The 23978-nt window shown below is 40.5% G+C and overlaps 1 protein-coding gene across 1 annotated transcript in view; it reads right to left on the bottom strand.

Annotated features, from left to right (window-relative positions):
- Nucleotides 1-4288: 4288 nt before the first annotated feature.
- LOC141522616 (solute carrier family 22 member 15-like) overlaps nucleotides 4289-23978 on the bottom strand; it is a 90895-nt gene continuing 71205 nt past the window's right edge. The window contains 4 exon segments of the mRNA XM_074236162.1: nucleotides 4289-6114; nucleotides 7610-7772; nucleotides 14303-14464; nucleotides 16548-16620. Of these exon segments, the coding sequence (XP_074092263.1) occupies nucleotides 14324-14464; nucleotides 16548-16620 (214 nt within the window). The 3' untranslated portion in view covers nucleotides 4289-6114; nucleotides 7610-7772; nucleotides 14303-14323.

The raw sequence follows: 23978 nt of genomic DNA, 5'->3' as shown, positions 1-23978 counted from the left end.
TGTGCCATGTGAGGTGGGGAGGAAGATTTTTACTGACCAGGATGGGGTAGATTAGAGAACTAAGTTGAGTCAACCTTTAAAGTCAATAGGCAAGGGACAACCAGGTGGCCCAGTGAATGGAGTCCAGGCCCTGGAGTCAGGAGGACTTGAGTTCAAATCTAACCTCAGACACAATACTTAGTGTATGACCTTGGGCAAGTCACTTAACCACATTGCCTTACAAAAAAATTTTTTTTAGATTTTTTTCAAGGCAATGGGGTTAAGTGGCTTGCCCAAGGCAAAAATTTTTTAAAATAAAGTCAACAGGAAAAGGGAGCTATCTGAGCAAAGACACAGAAGTAGAAGGGTGGATAATGAATCTGAGGGGCAGAAAATAGAAAACTTTGGCTGAAATATAGACTGTATGAAAGAGATTAATATAAATTAAGAGTGGAGAGTTGGGGTGGCACCCGATTATGGAGGACATTGAATACCAAGCAGAGGCTTGGCTTTGTGTCACCTCTCCCTTCAGAGTCATCACCACCAGGATACTAAGAACACTGTGTTCCAAAGCCAAGGACACCAAGGTTTTAAAAGTGCTTCCAAGGCTGAGTCAGGACACACTGAATAGCAGCTGTCAAGAGTGATGGCAGCCTCTGCTTTGCCAAACCAATTATGAAAGAGATTGGCTTCAAATATAATGAAAAGGAACTTAAATCAAGCAAGAAATAGAGCCATGAGGAAACATTCCAAGAAAATAAAGGCTAGATCTGAAGCAAGACGCAGGCAGAGAAGGAGGAGATTGGTGCTAACTGAAAGAAAAGAAGCCAGGCTTCAGAGGCCGTGGAGTCCCAAGAGCACAGAGTTCCAATGGAAAGGGACCAAAGAGACCAGTTTGTCCAACCCCCTCATTTTACAGATGAGGAAACTGAAGCCCAGGGAGGCTGAGCCCAGTGAGACCCAGCATCAGTGAGACCCAACCTTTGAGCTTGGCTCCAACCCAGATCCTTTCTCTCCAACGTCAGTGCTCCTTTCACTAGGGATTGACAGAATGAAGACTAAAACTAGTGGAAAATCACTGTCTGCTCGCCTCCCCAAGGAAGCAACTTGTCCCTGGGGGGAAGGGGGAGACCCTGAATCTTCCCAGCCCAAGCTGTTGTCAACCAGGGAATCTGAGAGCTGTTTACCAACTGGCTGAAGCCCATGAGGCTATTTCAAAACAGGAAAGGGGAAAGTCCAAAGCAAAGCTGGGAAAATGTTTTACAACCAAAGCAGAAGAAAAAAAACACATGTGCACAGACTTCAAAGTGCCCTTCAGTGGGTCTGGCCCACACCCACACCAGACACCAATGAAACCTGAGCTGGCAAAACTCGACTTTATGGTTGGTCCGGTCGCTCTGCGGAATTTGAAACTGTAATCAAACAGCTGAAGCAACACAAAGTAGCACTCACAGTGTGGAGGTTTAAAAGGACTTTGTTTTACTGGCAGAACAAAGAGTAGGGGGTTGTTTGACAAAATCAAGGGAAAATCTGACCTTTGCTATCCTCAATTAAGTGGGGAATGCTAGACATAGGAGCGTGAGACCTAGATTTAGGATCAGGAGACCTGGGTTCAAATCCCCCTCTGCTCCAAGGGAAATCGCCTCATTTTGGCCAAGCCATTCAGTATTTCTAAGCTCCAGTCTCTTCCTCCGACATCAAAATTCCAAGGCATTTTCATTTGACTTATCATAGGATCCCAGCGATGAGACGGAGCTATGCCAGGAGGGGGTTCCTGGAGCTTGGCCTCGTGTCTCTGAAATGTAGAAGATTTCTATTCCATCAGGAGGCAGCAACAATTGAGCATAGCGCCAAGATGCAAGAACACTGAATCCATGTGGGAAGCTACCGGATGCCATATTCTTTGGCCCAGTGGCTGGTGGCCATCTCCCCAAGTGAACTGGTCTTCCAGTAATAGCAACCTGATGTCCTCCGGTCTTTACTTAGAGATCAAGTATCCTGAAGTCACTGTCTCCCCCGCCCCCCAGCACTTTGTGGGGATCTGGATATTCTAATGTCTCCCCTACTCTCACATGAATTCTGGGTCTTTTCCTAGGTTTCCTCCATTTCCAAGTGGAATTTGCCTTATGATTTTGCCCAGTGTCGGTCTGTCTCCTTATGACTCTGCCCAAAGAGACTCTGGGGGATATAAAGAATTATATGGCATTCCCCCAACTCCAAGTTTGCCCTCCCTCCGGGGAGACAAGACATGCATACATGAAATTATAACAAAAGATAAAACCAATCTAAATAAGCCATAAATTGTTTGGTGGAGACTACAGATGTAGCAGATCTTCCATGAAAGGAAAGGCCAGATTAGTTTGATGGAAAAAAACGTGAACTTGGGCTGAGCCCTGAAATAAAAAAAAAATGAAAGATGAAAAGATTTTGAACAGGTAAAATGAATAAGGGAGAGAATCATTCCAGGACATGCTGTCCTACATATGTAGGAATGAATGTCATGTTCATGGGTAATAAGGAAACTGGCACTTATCAAGTAGGGCCCATTCATATCAACTCTTCCTATTACCAACTGGGGGGTCCTCCATTGTTCTAGCGTCTTAGCAAAAGCCAAGTTATAGAAATTATGCGTGATATTTCCAGAATGGAGATGAAGAAACATACTTAGAAAAGTTAATAGACTTGCCCACAGAAACATAGCTAGCAAGAGGCAAGAGACAGATCTACCAACTTCATATTATTTTGCCAGAGGTAGCTCAGCATAATAGATATTGATTTCGATTTGAACTCAGGGAAGTCTGACTATAACCTTGGAAAAGTAGCTAAGACGTAGCCCAACTCCAAGCAGCTAAAAATCAATATATAAGTATTTAATAAATAAGTATTATTCTTAGACTGGATCATTATAAGTTAATGAGTAATTCTTAGAGACGGTTGCTTAAGACTCAGAGGTCAATGGGCTTGCCCAAGATCCTGTCTTAACCCCAGGTAACTCTTGTTATCTTTCTCTGTTGCCTTGCCTGCAAAATAGAAATAATAATGGCACCAAATCTCATAAAATTATTAGGTAGTGTAAGTTTATGATTATAAGAAAAAACGATTTGCAAATCTTAAAGCATTCTAGAATTATCACCTATTATTATTACATTATACTGCTCCAAATAGGTAAGTAGCTCATGCTGCAGAGTTTAACTTTGCATTTTCAAAGAGATGCACCTGAAAAGTTCCATATGGAGCAACTATTTTTATACATAATCTTATTTTTGTTGGGTTTGCACTATAATTTTGGAGATGTGTTTCTTCAAAAAATGTCAGGCCTTGACATTTGGCCTGAAAATGACAAATTGGTCTGAAAATCACATTTGAGATGCCAACTATCCAGCTGAGGAAGCACTTTGCCTTTATCAAGGTAAGTCCCTGTGCATTTAATTCTCCTACAGTGTGGAAATGACCTCTTCAAGAATGGAGCCAGATGGAAAATCAATCCTCATGACCTCTCTCTACACTCAGCTAATCTGTCAAGGATCTGGGACTGTGATGATCTGGGAACTCTTTCCATCAAGTGAGGCTTCTACTACAAAGAAGCTAAAACTTAGATAATACTTAGATAAAAGTAGATATCCATCTACTTAGATAGAAATTAAGAGTTTCTTAAGGTTCAGGTAAGCTAAAGAACTAGTTCAAGATTAGATGGACACGGGGCAGCTAGGTGGCACTGTGGATAGAGCACTGGTCCTCGAGTCAGGAAGACCCGAGTTCAAATCCAGCCTCAGACGTTTAATAATTACCTAGCTGTGTGGCCTTGGGCAAGCCACTTAACCCCATTGCCATAAATAAAAATAGTAAAAAAAAAAAAAAAGATTAGATGGACAGCGTTAGAAGTATGGCAGAAAGATGGGGAGGGAAGGAGGGGAGGGAGGGAGGAAGGGGAGAAGGGGAAAGAAGGAGGGAGGAGGGAAGGGAGAAAACCATTTATTTAGCACCTACCATGTACCAGACCCTGGGCTAAGTATTAAATCTATGCTACTATAATTTTAAGTTGAAATCAAATTGAGTGATGACAATGGTGGAATCTGGAAAGGCTTCAACAAGGAAGTGGCACCTGAAAGGAATCTTTAACATATATACATACATATATATATATATATATATATATATATATATATATATATATGTATGTATATGAAGGAGATGGTTGCAAAGAAACCAGAGATGTAAAAGTGACAAAAAACCAAATTAATAATTTATTCAATTTTATAATGCTTTTGTAAAGTATAATATTATTGTAAAGACAATCCATTCTGAAAGACTTAGGAAGACTGATCACCACAATGACCAACCACAATTCCAGAGGATTCATGAAGAAACATATGGCCCACGTCCAGATAGAGATGATGGAGTTGGAAGAATGAAGCATTTGGGGGGACTTGAACAACCCAAGAATTTGTTTTGCTTGATTGCACATGTGTGTAACAAGATTTATTTTTCTTGTTTTCTCATTGGGGTGAGAGGAAGTACAAGGGAAAGAATGGAGAGCTGAAAATAAAACTGAAGTTTTTTTAAAAGGAGACTACAGTTTTGGAGTTAGAAAGGAGGGAGTGAATATTCAATGTGGGGAACAACTTCTGAGAATGCAAAGAGATGGGAGGTAAAATGTAGAGTTCAATCTACAGATAATAGTCCAATTTGGCTGGAACTTAGAGTACAGGAAGGAAGGAGAGCATTGTCCAATAAGATGAGAAAAATAGTCTGGAGCCAGATTCTGGAGTGGCTTAAAAGCCAGACTGAGGACTTTGTATTTTATCCTGTAGGCAATAAAATTATCACTGATAAATACTTCCTGGTTCCCTTAGAAACAGAGATCCTAAGTACCTTTTACCTTATGGGAGGAATGTCTTAAATACCAATTAACCCAGCAGGGAGGCAGCTTCAGCTGAATCTTTGCACCCCCTCCCATGCTGCCGCAGGCAGTAATCAAAGGCAGAATAAGAAATGCAAAAGTCTGGTTATATAGCCCTGACATGTTTTGCTAAATGAACAAATATGAATCTTTTTTTTTTTAACTAAGAAGGATAGGGGATAGAGATGAGACCCATGGTCCCTAATATAGTGAACTGCTAAATAAAAATGCAGATGGGCACCTTCGTTGCAACTCATAGTCTTAGAAAGGTCCTAGAATATTAGAAGTTAGATGGCTTACCTAGGTTGGCACAATCAGTATTCCTCAAGGACAGGACTTGAACCTAGGTTTTCTGGGCTCCAAATGCAGTATACTATACCATGAATACCTCTCTTCTCTAAATGAAATTGCATTAAACATCATTCAGCCCACACCATTTTTCTATCCCACACACCAGTGTTATTAAAGTGGGGGCTCATTCTTTCTTTTCTTCATTCATTCTGCAATCATTGAATAAATGAGGATTCCTAAAGAATGGAACTTTCTTTGAGGGGTAGGGAACCTACCTGGCACATACTTGATTGACTTTCTTTAAAGTCCATGGTAATCTAATTAGCATGGCACTTGATAGAACAAAACCAATATAAAAAAGTCTTTGGTCATAGCCATGAGGTATTCTGTTCATAAAAGGAAATAAAGAGAGAGTTGGGATTGGGGGAAGGAAGAATTCTTTGGACACACAATGAACCTGATGAGAAGTCTGAGAAGAGCAGTTGGGCAGTCACCCTCCAATGTTAGACCTTTGCATCCCTCTACCTTGGTCTGCTCATCAGATCAGGAGCAAGATTTCATTCTGCTGTTATACCCAACTTCATCTTGGTCTCTGGGTACATGCAATGGAATTCTAATGCCTCAAAAAATAGGGCTGTGCCAAAGTCCTGAACTTGTCTTTCATTAACTCTTTCCATGTGTACCAAGATGGTGGTCATTTTTCATTCTTCATTCGCTAGTTTGCTTCTCCTCTGCTTCAGAGATCCACAAATGTTTTAATTTACTTAATTACAAGTTCCACCCCATCCTGTCCATGGATCTCCAGAGTTCAGTTTCTTTCTCTCCTTGAGTATCACACGATGGCTTCCTGACTTAATTGCAGAAATTCCTTGACCAAAAAAATGTTCCATTGTTGATCAGAGTCACTGTCCTTTCGGAGAATTTCAAAAGATGATTTCCTTTCACTATGAAAAAAAAGGCAAAAAAGACAGGATTAAAATTTCTGAGTTACCCAAGTTTGGATATGTCTTTCTGCTTCTTCCCTTAACTCAACCTCTATGTATCATGTCAGAACAATGAATAAAAATAACAAATTCAAATTACAGTGTCGGTGACTCAGGTTGTATTCACATTTGTCATGTCATTCTCTCTAATCGGTCCTCTTGTCATTTTAGCTACCTCTTTGTAAAACAAAGATTTGCTTTCCTCTGAAGCAGTGATTCTCAAAAGTATATCTCAGAGACCCATGAAGTCAGAATTATTCTCATAATAATAAAATAAGATGTTTTCATTTATAATACAGTAACTATTGATTTAAAAAAATAAACACAGGAACTAAAGTTCTTTGGAAGGATATCCTTAGCAAATTTTAACAGTGTGACAAGTAGTCCTGAGACCAAAAAATTTGAGAACTGCTGCCCTAAGTGATATAAGTTTTGGATAGGAATATCTAGCACAAGAATTTAGACATAAAAGGTCATATATTATAAGCCAATTAGGAGAACAAGAAACAATTTACCTGTTTGAGCTATAGAAAGGGGAGCAGTTTATGGTCAAAGAAGAGATAGAGAACATTATTTAAAAAACTGGATAATTTTAATTACAGTAAATTAAAAAGGTTTTGCACAAACAAAACCATTGCAATCAAGATTAAAAAGAATATAGTAAGTTGGGAAACACTTTTTTTCAACTAGTGTTTCTGACAAAGGATTCATTTCTAAAATATATGGAGAACTGAGGCAAATTTTAAAAAAAGCCATTCCCCAATTGATAAATGATCAAAAGATATGGAAAGGCAATTCTTGGATGAAGAAATCAAAACTATCCATAGTCATATGAAAAATTGCTCTAAATCATTATTGATTAGAGAAATGCAAATGAAAACATCTCTGAAGTGCTACTTCATACTTCTCAGATTGGTCAATATGACCAGAAAGGACAATGTTGGAGGGGATGAGGGAAAGCAGGAACAATAATGTCTTGGAGGTGGAGTTGTGAACTGATCCAACCTTTTTAGAGAGCAATTGGAATCACATCCAAAGGGCAATAAAAATGTGCATACCCTTTTATTCAGTATTACCACTCCTGGGTCTATATTCTGAAAAAGTTGTGAAAAAAGGATAAAAATCCCACATGTTCAAAAATATTCATAGCAGTTCTGTTTGCGATGGCAAAGAATTGGAAATACCCATCAATTGGGGGATGACTGAACAAATTGTATTGTATGTGATGGACTATTTTTGATCTGTAGAAAATCATGAGAGGCGGGATTTCAGAGAAGCTTGGAAAGACTTGCATGAATTGATGTGGAGTGAAATGAGCAGAACCAGAAGAGCATTATTCACACTAAGAACAACATGGGGGTGATGATCAAGGACAATGGACTTGTTCATTTCAGCAGTACAATAATCAAAGACAATTTTTAAATTGTTTTTCAAAGACAAATTTAAAAGGCCATACCAAGAGAAGGAACTGCGGAGTTTAAATGAAGACCACATTTTCAAAAGTTGTTTTATGTATTATGTCATTTTTTTTCTCTCTAATGTTTTCTTTCTTCCGTTTGGATCTGATTCTTCTCTCCCGCTCAGCATGGTTAAATGTTGAGCCTATGTCAGATTATTTTCTATCCGGGAAAGGGGAAGGGAAGGGAGGAAGGGAGAAAAATGTAAAACTCAAAAACCTTGCAAAAGAATTGATTGCTAAAAACTACCATAGCATGTAGTTGGAAAAAACAAATAAATAAAATATATTTTTAAAAATGTTTAAAAGATGTTCTCCATTGAGACAAAAGGAGGGAGATTATGGGGTGGCATGATTACCCTACATGAGTCTGTATATCCTATCTAGGAAGAGTTCTATCTCTAATTTAGACAATGGGGTATTAGTAATAGTGGGAGGAGAATCTAGCTGACAGAAGTCAATGCCCAGTCTTGTGGTGTGGCTGACTGGACTTGGGAGCCAGCCCCCTGAGTCCAGCCTAGATTCTCAGTCCCTGGATAGGGGTGCACTGTGGTACAGGAGTCTGATCCAGAGGAGAGAAGCACCAGTGGCATATGACTGAGTCAGTTCAGGGTGACTATTGTTTACACCAGTCTGGCAAGGGTATTCTCCTGGGGAGTAGCAAATGTCTGGACGTGTCCAGAAGCAGGGTACACATATTCTGGGCAGTACAACTTAAAGAAAGAGGGGACTGAGACTCATATGAGATGTAATGATGGTACCTGGATCCCTTGGAAAGATGCACAAACTGGGGGACTTGTTAAGGGAAATTGATTATGAGCTAGTTTAGACTTGCAAGGAAAGCACAGAAATGGCAATTTGTAAGAAAAATAATTTAAGGAACATCACTAGATACATTAGCTATTCTTGGGGTTGGTCCAATGGCACAAAAATCAGGGATTTATTTTGATCAATTTTGGAGCCAGGAACATCTATCTGAAGACATTTGTATAAAAACTTGCCAGCAGAAGGAGGTACAGCAACTTTGGAAATGTAACATGATTCTATGGCTTATTTAGGAGGGGCCCCTTGGAAATAAGGAGGAATAATATTATTTACTTGTTGGAAACCAGGAAACTATATTCCTGGAAGACCAACCAGCACTAAAGGGACATGATTGGATTTGTAGGACTCCTGCCTGCACCCATTCCAAAGGTCAGGGAGTTGTTATCTAGATTTAAGGGCCTGGATGGGAGTTGAGGCTATAGAACCCCAATTTATGTCCTGATTAGATTCTAAGCCAGAGTGGAAAAATTATCAATTAGACAGCTAGGGACTTGCCTTGCTAGCTGGCTAAGTCATGCAAACAAATCTGTTGATTGGAGAAGAAGGAGTCTGTGGTAAATTGAATCTATCAAGATAGATGTCAACAGGCAAGTAGTGAAAGACATCAGAAAGTTGACATGTGCTCCCGTACACACCTGGAAAATAGCACGGGCCCATGTCTCTGATAATGAGGACATAAAAATCTTGGTAGGAGAAAAAGTCAATAGTTATGTGACTGTGATTCAAGCAAGAAATCACTAATAATAATAAATCACCAAATTCTTAGCATAAAAGAAAAGGGGGAAATTGTGAGGAAAACGTGGGTATTTGGGTTCCACAAGTGTGTCAAGGGAGGATTGTAAGTTTACACTCCAAAGACTGGGCTCTGCCTATATTGTTGCCTATGGGCAGGTACTGAGTTAAGAGAAAAAATTTAGCCTCATTTGATCAAAAACTGTCCCAACTGTTTAAGTTAACCTAGTCTTGACCTTCTCCTTTGCCCATGCTCAAGGACATCTGGCTGTTCTTGCCCATTAGTGTGACGACGGGTGGGTGGCAGGGGAATGTATAGGAACCAATGTGTCAATTAGATTTGTAACCAACCCCAGCCTATGATTGGCATGAGGGGGCAGTGCATAAAAGAGCTTATATTTGGGGATTTCCCTTTCCCTCTCTCCCACCTTGAGAGAGGTGGGCCACTTTGTTAAGATATCTTAATAAAAACTATATATATATACATATATATATATATATGTATATGTATTTGAGTTTTATAAAGAAATTTGTAAATATCTCATTTCATCCTCACAAGAAGCCAAGGGGGTACATGCTAATATTATGCCCATTTTAAAGACAAAGAAACTGAGGAAAAGAAAGATGAAATATCTTGCCAGAGTCACACAGTAAGTGTCTAAGGCCCTGTTGGTGCTGAGGTCTTTCTGTCTCCAATTCAGGTTCAGAACTCTATCCACTGCATCACCCACTGGCTTTTTTTAAAAATTGGTTTTTTGGGGCGGCTAGGTGGCGTAGTGGCCTTGGAGTCAGGAGCACCTGGGTTCAAATCTGGTCTCAGACACTTAATAATTACTTAGCTGTATGGTCTTGAGCAAGCCACTTAACCCCATTTGCCTTGTAAAAAGCTAAAAAAAATTGGTCTTTTTACCTTTGTCTCCAGGTCCTTAGGCAATAGAATACATAGAACTGAGTTATAAATAAGCTCCTTAGAATAGGGATTGCTTCATTCATTGCACACGCAATACAAATATTTATTGATGAACTGAGGTAAGATTTTAGCTAAACATAAACTAGCTAGACAAAATCAATGACTATAACACCTCAAAACTTGAAAAAAAAAATCAGTTACTGGGACAGCTAGGCGGCACAGTAGATTGAGCGCCAGTCTGGGGTCAGGAGGACCTGAGTTCAAATGTGACCTCAGACACATGATGCTAACTGTCTGATCTTGGCCAAAAGTCATTGCCTTCTAAAAACCAAAGTTTTTTTTTTAAAAAAAATCAATTACTTTATTATTTTTGATGTAGGTTCTCCTCCCAATGACCTAGATCAAAATCCTTCTAGGTTTAGGGGCTATGGTCTAAATTCATGCTACTGAGGACATGGTAGGGATGAACTCCTTTGATCTTGGCCAAGCTGTAACTAAAGCAAGTTGTTACCTGAGACACGTATGGCCCTAGGGGCTTGTGTAGCAATCCATAGCCGGCCTTAGAGCTCTCAGCTGTCCTTCCCTTCCTCCCCTTCCCCACATCAGCCCCAGAGATCAAAGGGGAAGAAAATCTAACATTCTTATGAATGGATGATTAAATGGATGGATGGATGGGTGGATGGGTAGATGAGTGGAAAAACGGATGGAGGGATGGATGGGTGGATGGATGATTGGACTTGACAGAGCTTATGTTCTCCTAGCAGTCTGTTTAAGAACCCACTCTCCCTTCCAGGTCATAAGCAGACATAGAAGAAGGAATTTATTGGAGACATGACTCTAACAACCCAGGCAGGCACAACTCCCAGAGGTACTGGGACATCCACTAACCTCATTCACGGTACTTGTCATCTTATGTAGACAAATGCAAGGTTGACAGGAGCGTCTTGAGTTCAATGATATCATCTCATCATTCGATGGTTAAATACATTTCCAATTGTTATGAAAGCCCGCCTCCCGGCTCTCCTGACTACAATCATTTTAGTTCATAGACAAAACATGGGTCACCCGTGACTGGAAGTCCTCAGGTGTTGACAATGCAATGTCAGTCCCTAGATCACAAGCTGCAATCTGGGAGGAATCTAGAGGCATCTTATCCAGATTTTTCATTCTAAAGGTGAGGAAAGAGAGGTTCAGAGAAATTCTTGGCCTTGCAGAAGATCACACAGATGAGGAACAGAACAGGAGGGATCATGGATCCAGAGCCGGGAAGCTCCTCAAAGATATCTCCTCCAACCTCCTTGTTTTCCTGATGGGAAAACTAAGACCCAGGGAGATCAAGAAAGTTGGGATTTGAACCCCTATCTTCTGACTCCAAGGTTCCTCTCCAATGCTGCTTCTCAAATCAGAAAAAAAAAATGTAAACAGCACAGGTCAAATTAATCGGACTTCATTCGATTGGGGGGGGGGTATTCATGGAGGATTCTTGTAACTCAAAAGGGGGGCTCATGTCCTCTATCCGGGCTGTCTGTTATCACTAAAGCCAATTACAATCAGGTTTTTTGGAGATATCATTTCAGTTCTTGGCAGTTTTGCCTGATGAATTTTCTTCAAAACCTCTTTGTCCTGCCAGAAAACCCCCAGTTAATTTGCTCTTGCAGAAGTACATGTAGAAAACATTTGCCACAAGTAAATGTTCCAGATGGTTTCTGACACGTAGTAATAGGACGTATTTTTACATATTAAAAATAAACTCACTTTTAGACTTACCAAGTGCTTTTCTCAAAACAAGATACAAGAACTATAATCATCCCCATTTCACAGATGAGGCCCCAGAGGTTCTGAAGGAACTTTTCTTAAAAGGCTCTAGAATTAGTGGAGGCAAAGCTAGGATGGGAATCCAGGTCTCCAGAGGACAGACCCAGTTCTTTTGCCTTTTTATCATTCAGTCTCCCTCTTTCTAATAAAAAAGATGTGGTTTTAAGAAAGGTTATTTCATGAGCAGAAGGGAAGAACATTATACACATTAGCAGCAACATGGGGTGATCATCATCAACTATGATGGATTTGTTCACTTCAGCAGTGCAGTAATCAAAGATAATTTTAAATGACATGTGATGGAAAATAACAGCCATTTCTCCAGAGAAGGAACCGTGGAGTTTAAATGAAAACCAAAGCTTACTATCTTCAATTTTTAAAAGTTGTCTTATGCATTATATAATTTTTTTCTCTCTAATGGTTTTTCCTCCATTTGGATTTGATTCTTCTTTCACAATATGATCAATTTGAATCTATGCTTAGCATGTTTATTCATGTAGAACCTCTATGAGATTGCCTTCTGTCGGGAGGAGGGGGGAGGGAAAGGAGGGAGGAAGAAAAATGTCAAACTCAAAATCTTGCCAAAAAAAGGACTGGTAAAAACTACTGTTGCATGGAGTTGGAAAAACAAACAAATAAGATATCTCAAATTTAAAAAAGAAAGGTCATTTCACACAAGATAAATTGGGACATGTTTAATCTAATGTTACTTCCAGGAACATGTTCACTGATTAACTATTAATATCAGTTAGATCTTGTAAGGTAGAGAATTCCTCATCCTTGGAGGTGTTTAAGCAAAGACTGGATACTCATTTGTTGGGGGATAGTATAGAAAGGGCTTTTAGTCTGGATTCAGTGGCTTCTGAGATCCCTTCTGACTCTCAGATTCTGGGAGTCAGAATTAATATGGCAGAAAAGGCAACATTATGTAATTGAAACAGCAAAGACCATGGAGTCAAGGGCACTGGGTTCAAATCTTACTTCTGATACTCACAAACTGTGGAATCATGCAAAAAAATCAGTTCACCCTCTAAGCCTTATTCCCTTATCTGTAAAATGGGGCTAGGTACACTTGTCCTATCTATTTCATATAGTTCTTAGGAGGGGAAACAGTTTGTAAACCTTAAAATTTGAAAGAAATGTGAGTTATTGTTATGATTATTATTATCATCTGAGAGGCAGCCAAGTGGAGCAGTCATATTGTGTTGCCCTTAGAGTCTGGAAGACATTCATCCTGCCTCAGACACTTTGTAGCTGAGGGACCTTGAACGCCTTTGAACCTCAATCTCTTCATCTTTTACAATGGGGAAGCTGGACTCAGTGGCCCCTAAGTTTCCTTATAGTCACAAATTGCTATCCCTATGGCCCAATGATCAGAAAGTTCTTTCAGGGAGCCCAAAATGGGCTTGATACTGGGTCCATCAGTGAAAAGGGTGCAAAAAAAATAGGATGCTACAATAAAAACCTAGATCTTTCAGGAGTTTATAACATAATTAAAGATCCAATATTAGCATGCATAGAAGACATAAAGGGCAAAGGCAAGAATGATCCACTTTTTTAAATTGCAGATGGCAGAAGGTTGGGGAGGGGACATAAGTAACACAGTAGATGACAGGATAGGAAAGTGTCCAAAATGATCGTGAAAGATTAGGACATTGGGATAAATAAAAAATTTACTTGGCAGGTATAAATGCAAAGTTACATTTGCGATTCAAAAAAATCAATTTTATAGTGCAATATGGGAAGTGTGAAAAAGATCTGGGGTCTACAAACTCAATATAGGTCAACAGGATCATATGAAAATCCACAAAGCTAATGTGATGGCCAGAAGGAAAAGCAGAAGTGTGGCTCTCAGAAATGAGGAGGATAGTTCCATCATGCAGACCTCAAGCTAAGCATATCCAGGAAATCATATTGGGTTCCAGGAATCCCAGTTGAGGAAAGACACTGGCATGGCAAACATCCAGAGGAGGACAGCCAGGATGGTGGAGGGTCTTAAACTTATGTCTGATAAGAGTTGGTTGAAGGAACTGAGGACATTTAGCCTGAGTAATGGAAGAGTGATTCATTCCTCTGTTGGGACCTCCCAGCTATAGAGCTATGACCCTGTGGCCTGGATTCCAATGTGACCTCTGATGCTGACTAGCTGGGTGACCTTGGGAAAGTCCCTCAAACCTTGGCTTCTTCATCTGTAAAATGAGTCCATTAGGATAGTTATCATGACCCATTATATGAATGACAGCATCATTATCAAAATAATGAACCAATACAGCCCACCCTGAAAAATACAGCTCACTCTCCCATAGAGATAAAATACTTCTCCCCAATAATAATTATATATTCCCTCCCACATCTAGAAAAAAGAAAAGAGAAGGAAAACATTAAAAAAGGAAAGAAAAAAGAAAGCCAACCTTACGATTTCTTTTTAGCTGTTAAGTTTCTGAGGCCTGCAGATCCTGAAGGTTCTCTATTATGGGCCGATTTAGAGTTTCTGGAAGAAGTAGATCCAAGAATCCCGCTGACAGCCCACTGATGCCAAACACCACAAAGGGGACAGATGGGCTGAGAGATTTCTGGAATTGTAAATGTCAGCGGTTGAAATGACCAATTTTTTTTCACACCCTTCAGACTGTTCTCTCAAGACACTCAAGTTCATTTTCAACCTCACTGAGTCATGTACCATAAATAAAAGCAGTCCTCTCAAATGTTCCACAAAATCAATACACAGAAAATTGTATTTTATAAATAAGCTCATATTTCAACCCAAAACCAAACTTTCCTGACATACGAGTACAAGAAAGTACCAACCCCACCCAGCAAAAGAGAATATAAGAGGTCTCACAAGGACCTGAGTTCGAATCAACATGGCCAATGGAGACCTCTATTGCCCCATCAGTAAAATAAGGAAGCTGGCCTAAATTGCCACCGAAATAGATGCTTTCTAGGTCTAAGATTCCATTGACAGACAAAGGATCATAAATAGTTGCCAGTTCCTTAGTACTATAGACTTTGAAAGATACTCTACATACATTATATAATTTGAACCTCACAACCAATCTGTGAGATAGGCATTCATTTCTATATCTTTCAAACGAGGAACCAAAGGGGCAGGAAGCTTGTCCAAGGTCTCACAACTGAGACTATCAGAGGTGGGTTTCAATGCAGGCCTCTCCCAGCTCCAAATCCAACCTTCTTGCAACCTTATCATGAAGGCCACTCCGTCAGAAGGCTGATTTTTATAAGATATTCTTTGGGATTTGGACAGAAGCTTGTCTTGGAGGTGGATGATTCATCTTTTTAAAATGTTCTTTTTTCCAATGAAACATTTTTAAAATATATAAATGAGACCAGCAGAACAGGTAAACAGAACAAAGATAAAAATACCATTTTTAATATACTATATACTTTTTAAAAAATACAAGCTATATGAAACAGAGGTTCACAGTCTGACATGCAATCCTTTTTCTGCACTCTGTACCTGATCTGTTCATGTGTGTTAAAGCTTGTCAAATTCATTATAATAATGAAGACTGTTTTTAAAGTGCTATCTTTCAACATGGGGTGATGATCAACCTTAATAGATTTGCTCATTCCATCAGTACAATAAACAGGGACGATTGTAGAGGACCTGCAAAGCTGGTACTGTAGCCAAAGAAAGAATTGGAAGTTCAGAAAAGACCAAATTCTATTTCCTTCCATTTTTTTAAAAAAGTGTCTCATGTACTACATAAGTTTGCTGTCTCTAATATTTCTTTTCTCCTCAAGGATACAATTTCTCTTGCAATACATTCAATTTGGATCAATGTATACCATGGAAACAATGTAAAGATGATCGGATTGCCTTCTCTGGGGTCTTGGGGGGAGGGAAGGGAGGTGGGAATAGTAAAATTCAAAACCTTACAAAAATGATAGAAATTACTATTGTATATAATTGGAAACTAATAAAATATTTTTTTTAAAGTACTGTCTTTTATAAGACAATAGTCAGAGACTAAACATTGACAGTAATAGCTAGTGTTTGATGCTGGTGACCACCCTGGGAAGTATTCTTGTTATATTATATATACATAGATATCATCATCATCATCATCATCATCATCATTATATTATTATTATAACCATTTTGCCACCAAAGAGGCTGAGATAAAGTGATCTGCTCATGGTCACATAGCTAATAAAATGCAATGAGGCTACATTTGAATTCAGATCTTCCTGACTTTTGGTAACCGTGTTTACCAAACTACTTAAGAAAATATGTGAAGGGGCAGCTAGGTGGTTCAATGAATAGAATACACAGGAAGACCTGTGTTCAAATCCAGCATAAGATATTTGATACTGTGTGACCTTGGGCAGATACTTAACCCCATTGCCACACACACACATACACACACACACACGGTAAGATCTTAAAATCAATTTGTGCAAGAGAACTCATATTCTTCCCATATTTATCTTAAACTTGTAGGGAGTTTCTTGAGGTTCAGAGAAAGGTTAGACACTTTGCTTATGATCACACAGCTAACAAGCACCAGAGACAGAACTGGAACCCATATTTATTCCAAACCCTGAACTGTCTCCCCTAAGACAAGTCATCATCCTTACAAATATCTCAGCTACTCTCTCCAAAATAAAAACAAAAACAAAAATCTAACTTACCATGGCAGGAACAAAGGGAGCCAATATACCACCAAATCTGCAAATCATTGAACAGACCCCCAGGCCAGCATTCCTTTAAAGATAAAATCAGGGAAGTGATGCTAAGTCATAAATAAGACACTCAAAAGGCAATCCCAGAATCTAACATGTTGGCCAGAGATCCAACACAGGGGGGTTAATGTGGAGCAGGGGGTCTTAATCTTTGTTGTATCATGGATCCCCCTTTGGCAGCCTGGTAAAGGCTGTGAACCCTACAGAGAGTTGCCCACATTAATCATTCAAAGAAATGCTTAGAGAACATAAAGATGCATTTTTTTTCCCCATCCAAGTTCATGAACTCCTTGAAATTAATCCATGGATCAGGCCCCCAGAATTAGAACCTCTGATCAAAGGTACTAGAATCCTGGGAATCCAGGGCCATTGGGGGTAGGGAAAGAGGGGACATGGCAACTAGAAAGATCCCAGAATTTTAGAATTAGAGAAACCTCATTTGGCTGAAGAGAAAATTGAACTAAAAAAATTAAGTGACTTCACCTTAATCACAGTTTGTGTAAAGTCAGAATTTGAACTCGGATCTTTTGACACCAACCAATTCCTACCCAATTTTGTTCCTCACTTGCTTATGGGTTGGTTTGTTGGTTTGTTGGAAAAGGGAATAGTGAAAAAGGGTTTGGACTGCTGATTTCATCCACATGGAAATTCTCTCACCTAATAATTGAATTTTAAAGAATAAGTGAATGTCCACACTTCAAAGCTTCAGAGTCTAGAACCCACTGTGGAAATCAGAGCCCCTGGGCTTTCTCCTTTCATCAGTTTCCTCACTGATTCTCATGTGCCTTATACTGTCAGAAGCAGAAAGCATAGTACCTTGGTTAAGTGACTTGCCCAGCCAGTAGGAATCTGAGACTGGATTCGAAGTCAGCCTAACTCCAGATCCACTTCTTTGCTGTTGTTCAGTCTTTCTAGTCATGCCTGCCTCTTGGTGCGCCCATTAAGGGCTTTCTTGGCAAAGATACTGAAGTGGTTTGCCATTTCCATCTCTAATGTACTCTATCCACTGGTATTTTCAAAGTAATATAAGAATTGCTAGTGATTACATAGCTCCTTATGTAGGTTATTCCATTTGGGCCTCACAATAACCCTGCAGGTAGATGGCATTATTATCCTCATCTTACAAATGAAGAAGCTGGGCTAAGGAGAGGTCATTTGCCATGGGTTACAAAGCCTGGAAGAGGCTGAGGATGGATTTGAAAGCCCCCAGTCTCTCCCATGCACCATCTAACAATGGCTCACCCAAGAGCCAGTCTGATGAAGAAGTCCGATTCTCATTGTGGGGAGATAAAAAGATACATGGACATAATCAGCGCTGGCTGTGGTGGCATGAGGAAGAAGGAAGATGGGTAGGATGAAGTTACCTCTCAAAAAATATGGGAGATCTATTCAGAAAAAGATGAAAACTCAGAAAGACCCTACTGGAAGGGGACTGTATGGGTCATTGCCATTAGCATGTAAGCTCTTTGAGGGCAAGGACTGTCCCATTTTGTCTTTCTTTTATGCTCAGTGTAGAGGAAGTAGGAAACATTTAATAAGTGCTTACTGAATTGAATAGCCTCCTTCACCCCATTCTCTAATAAATTTAGTTCATACCCAGAGTCACATTCCTGGTGAAAGATTCATAATGGATTAGGTGAGGGGCAGCTAGGTGGCACAATGGATAGAGCACCGGCCCTGGAGTCAGGAGGACCTGAGTTCAAATCTGGCCTCAGACACTTAAAAATTGTCTAGCTGTGTGACCTTGGGCAAGTCACTAGACCCCATTGCCTTAAATAAATAAATAAATAAAAGTAATGGATTAGGTAAAATTCAAAAGTTTGGGTAATGTCCCTAACCCATTAAGAGTGACAGATGGGAATTCAATTCAATCCAACAAGTATTTGTGAAGAATCTTGTGTTCCAGATACTGTGTTAGATACCAGAAAGACAAAGAAGGACAGCTAGGCGGCACAGTGGATGGAGCACCGGCCCTAGAGTCAGGAGAACCTGAGTTCAAATCCAGCCTCAGACACTTAATAATGACCTAGCTGTGTGGCCTTGGGCAAGTCACTTAACCCCACTGCCATGCAAAAATCAAAAACCAAACAAACAAACAGACCAGAAACACAAAGAAGAAACTTTCTGGTCTTGAGGAGTTTCCTGAAAGACCCTCTGAAATCCTGAGTCCATTTGAAAAAGGATCAGAAAAGGCCTGGGGAGGAGCTGGTCAAAGACAAAGGGACTCCGGGGATGAGAGATGCTCCCACTAAGGCTTTCCAGAAACTATCCTGGAGCACCAGAGACAGAACCCTGGGCTGATGGACCCTGGGTCTGGTTCCATGTGCCAACTTGGCTTTGGTTGGTTTCTTAATTTCTTTATCCAGAGCTTTTCCCTGAGCCTGAAGTGGAACTAAGACCCTGGGTCATAGCGGGAGTAAGCCTGAAACCAAAATAATACCCTTTGTATGGTCAAAGTTGAAAGAGAACCTGGGCCTTTTCATATGGAGCTATGCTCCAAAAATCAATGACACTGCAAAGCTCCAGACAGACACTAGATGGCGACGAGGCCTTGTGGTCTCATTAACCTGCACTTCAGTCCAAGGTCATTGTCAAGGTCTTTTAGCATTCAGGGCCTGTTTAGGCCTCCTGGAGCATTATTCAGATTTTTTTGGTCTCGAGACCCTTTTACATCATAAAAAAAAAAAAGATTGAGAACTGCTCCCAAGAGGTTTTGTTTCTGTGTGTTCTATCTATAGATATTTAACACTATTAGAAATTAAAACTTAGGAGTATCACAAAAATCATTTTGACCTTGGGGATCCCCAATCACACTTTGAGAATTACTTTTCCAGGTCAATTGTTCTCATTTTACAAATGAGGAAAACGGGGTCCTCCTAAGTGGAAATGGCATGCCCAAGGTCAAACGGCCTCTTAGTGGGAGAGCTAGGATTTGAACCCAGACTCAGGAAAGCGAGGTGATGCAATGGATTGGAGTTCGAATTCCATCTCCACCACTTCCTACCTGTGTCTTAGTTTCTTCAGGACTCATTTTGCCTGATTTTCCAAGTCCGATACATACTTTCCAGCTTCGAGCTATGATCCTATGATTTCAGATTTGGATATTTTTTCAAATGATTTTAAAATACACCGTCCAGAGAAAGCTAAGGAATCCTTTTGCTCATGAAATGCCATTGGGGGATGGTTTCTAAATGGTTCAGTGCCCTGCCCAAGATCACAAGTGCCATACATGGACTTGAGATCCTCAGCCTAAGTCCAATGCTTTGTCCTGCAAGCTAGGCTGTTCCAGGTCAGGGTGGGGAGGGCAGAGCGGGACTCCTGGAATCTAGGGCAAACAAACCAGAACCAGGGGAGCCAAGGCCTGAAGGCAACCTTGCTAAATGCTAGAACAATAGGCAAGAATGCTATCTATTATTTCATCTTCTAGCTGCTGGGAAGGGCTGCCATCTGGGAGGTTCTGAGAGTTCAGCCAGACCGGATCCACTACATGTTTCCTGGGGATTCATGATCTTTAACTGGGTTTTTAGGCTTCAGGGAATGGGAGGCAACCAGGGTCACCTCCAGCTATCACAAGTTGTCTCTTGTTGACACTGAGATGGAAAGCTTGTGTTGAGTTCAAAATGGAGGATGAGAACTCCAGTCTAAGGAGAAATCTGGAGGAGATGATGAGGGCTAGGAAGGCCGTCGATAAGCTGGAGAACCTCTGGGAGATGGCAACCAGGATGACCTAGATCTCATCCAGGATATGTCCCAAAGCTGCATATTTCTGCAGATGCACTGGGGCTTGCAGAGGTGCCTGGGTAAGTGGGAGAATGAGCCTATTTTCATGATCGGGCATCTGTTTACGGATATCAACAGCCTAGGATAGATACTATGGTCTTATCCGATCTGATATTTATCCTTTGTCCTCAAAGAGAACCATAACATCAGAGAGGTGATGCCAGAATAAGCACACAAATTGGATTTGAGGGAGGGGGAGCTGTGCTAAGTCACCAGCCTCACTTTCTCCTCCAGCATCACCTGGGTCCAGTGGCCAGATATGCATCAGGACTCTGGATGCGAGGCAATCAGGGATAGGTGACTTGTCCAGGGTCATACACTAATAAGTGTCAAGTGACTGAGGTCAGATTAGAACTCCCATCTTCCGGACTCCAAGGCTGGTGCCCTATCCACTCTACCACTTACCTGGAGAAAAGAAGCCCAAGGCTTGAAATTGCAAACATGTTGGAAGTGATTGTCCCTGATTTTATTTTTTTTTTTTAATTTTACTCAACTACAAGGAAGTGATTATGATGGCATCATGGATCCAATGCTGTCTGCTCAGACAATAGCTCCTTCTCCTAAATGTACAGCTTTTCTCAGCTAAGGATAATTCTATAAAAAAAAATATGAACAGGGCCAAAGAACTTTGAAGATGAGATCAACTGGGAAGAAGAGAGCTCCCACTGTCACAGATGATCAAGGGATTTTGTGAGTTTATAAGGACTGGGCCATGGAAACCAACCTTTTCATTCAATTCCCTGAAAGCCATTTGAGAAGCAGTGGCCCAAGAAGATACCTTGCTATTTCCAGGAAATATCAAAGGACTTTGGGGCTTGTAGGTAGCCTCTACTCAATCAGATGCATCTGAACTCCCTCTCACAAACTGTCCTATGTGCCAGGAACCCCAGTTCTCTCTTGTGTTATAAACTCATAACTATGAACAGGCTGCCACCATGGAGTTTTTTGTTCCCATACTTGGCCCCACCTATACTCTAAAGAATCAATCAGGACAATCTCTTGATCTTGGGATTTGATGAAGGCATGGCTGGGCAAACCAGCCCTTGGGTGGGGAGTATAGAGTGGGGGAGGAGCATAGATGGAGAGAATATTTGTTCTAAGAGTCTGCGAAGAGATAAAAATGACTCAAGAAAAATAGAGGAAGTTCAGGAAAGGTTGGCAGAATACCTGGCACAGATCCTTGGAAGCCTGTGGGTGACTGTGAATTCCCAGAGGGCTGGGTTTGGCTCCTGAGTAAACCTGGAATTAGGGGGATGAGTAAACTGAGAATCATTGGCCACCAGTAGAGATGGGGACTCCTAGTCTGTGTGACAAGCAGGTAATGAGAGCACAACAAGTCCCTAGAACCCTTCCAGTATCTGGGCCAATGACGAAAAAACCTGGATAAACATCACACTTGAGTGGCCCACTTCCAAGTCCACAATAGCACTAACATGGAGAGAGTGTCTGGCTGGAGAAAGGGAAGTTCGCAAGCAGATCTGGAGATTGGAAAATGATTGAGAAAAGGGGAACCAAGAGCCTAAAGCTACAAGGAAGCTTGGAGATCCTCTACTCACGGGCTTCTTAACATTTTTGGAGTGTGTCCTGACCCTCGTTGAAAGTTTGGGGAAATCTATGAACCCTTTCTCAAAATCATATTTTAAATACATGAATTATATTGCAAGGCAATTAACAAAAAAAAATTAAACAAAATCATGAACCCCAGGTTAATAACCCTTGATCTGGTCCAATCTTGTCATTTAATAGATAAGGAAACTGAGACCCAAAGAGAAAAATGACCTGGCCAGGATTCAAATCAAGTCCCATGACTGCAGGTCCAAAGTTCTCCCTGCTGTATCACCTTATTTCTCTTAGTGGGGAATTGTAACTACAGAAGGTGGGAGCAAGAGTTTTTCTTGAGGTGCCAAACCAGCTGAGACCCCATCCACAGGGGTCAGAATAGAATCTATGAAGCCTGTCCTGCTATTCTCCATCTCCTCACCACAAATACAGCAGATTAAAAAACTGAGTTCATAAAATCCTGAAATATAATAGGGGCATTGCCCAATCTGATTGGTAAGACCCTCAACTTGAATTTTAGGGAGACTAACAGTCCCCTGTCAGAACTGAATGATATTATAGACCCTGAAAGGATCCTGGATGACCAGTGGCTTAGCAGGATCCTCAATGACCAGTAGCCAGAGGATCCTGGAGGAGAAAGAGGTTCCTTATTCAACTGTAAAGGAATCAAAGGTCTAATCAACCAGAACCTTAGCTCCTGACTCCACTTCCCAACCAATGCTAATTGGTCATAAAATCCAAACATCTCAGGTCTGGAGGGAATCCTAGAAGCCAACCTCTACCTAACCAGGGATCCCCTCTGCAACACTGACAGCAGCCCACTCTGGAGGGAGAACCTGCTGCCTCTCCAAGCAGTCCACTTCTAGTTGGCAGCAATGCTAGTTAGAAAACTTTGTCCTGACTGAAATTTGCTTATTTGTCCCTTCCATCCTTGGTTCCCTTTGAGAGCACCCAAATTTGAACATTTCCCCATGTCATTGTAAGGCAAGGACAAGAATGTGATTTGAAGTTTAAAAAATCTGGGTTCATACGCCAAAGGACTAGCATCAAAAGATGCTAGGTCTATATCCCAAAGACATCAAAAAAGGGGAGAAGAACCCCTATGTACAAAAGTAGTTCTATCAGCCCTTTTGTGGTGGTAAAGAATTAGAAAGGGAAGGGATGCCTATAAATTGAAGAATGGCAGAACAAGCTGTGGCATATGATGGCAATGGAATATTACTGAGCTGTAAGAAACACAAGCAGGATGATTTCAGAAAAACCTGCAAAGATTAACATGAACTGATACAAAGTGAGTGCACAGAACCAGGAGAGCGTAGGACACAATAACAGCAAGACTTTAATACAGAACAGTGAATCACTTAGCTGTTCTCAGCAATATAAATGATCCAAGACAATCCTACAGAACTATCCCCTCCCAAGGAAAGGACTGATGCTATCTGAATACAGACTGAAGCATGTTGTTGTCTTGTTACTTTCATTCTTTTTTATTCAAAATATACAAAATGACTAATATAGAAATGGATTACACATGTATATCCTCTCTGATTGCTTATTGACTCAGGAAGGGAGAAGGAGAGGAAAGGATAGGATTTGGAACTCTAAACTTTGAAAGAAAATAAATGGTAAAGAATTATTTTAATATGTAATGGCAGTATATATATATATATATATTTATATATATATATATATATATATATATAAAATATATTTTTAAAAGATTGGTGTTCAAAAAAAAAAATATCTGAGTTCATATCCTGCCTCTGGCACTTACTACCTCTAAGACCTTTGGCCCCAAAAGTCATAATCCATAAAATGAAAGGTTTAGACCAGCTGGTCTCTTAGATCCTTGCCAGCTAAGAGCCCTCTTAGGGTGGCAGTCTTTCAAATTATTTAAATAGCTAGCGTGTTTCCTCCAGAATGGAGCAACTGAAGTCGATGTCCTGGCCTCCACCAGGAAGGCTGTCACTGAGAGCAAAACTCCCAAGGATTAAGGTCAAACTTTCATTTCACATGGGTACAAGATGCTTACCTCCCGCC

This window comes from Macrotis lagotis, chromosome 4 (genome assembly GCF_037893015.1).
Source record: "Macrotis lagotis isolate mMagLag1 chromosome 4, bilby.v1.9.chrom.fasta, whole genome shotgun sequence".
In the NCBI taxonomy this organism is placed as follows: Eukaryota; Metazoa; Chordata; class Mammalia; order Peramelemorphia; family Peramelidae; genus Macrotis; species Macrotis lagotis.
Note: the sequence above shows the minus strand (reverse complement) of the source record. Positions and strands in the feature narration are given on the sequence as shown.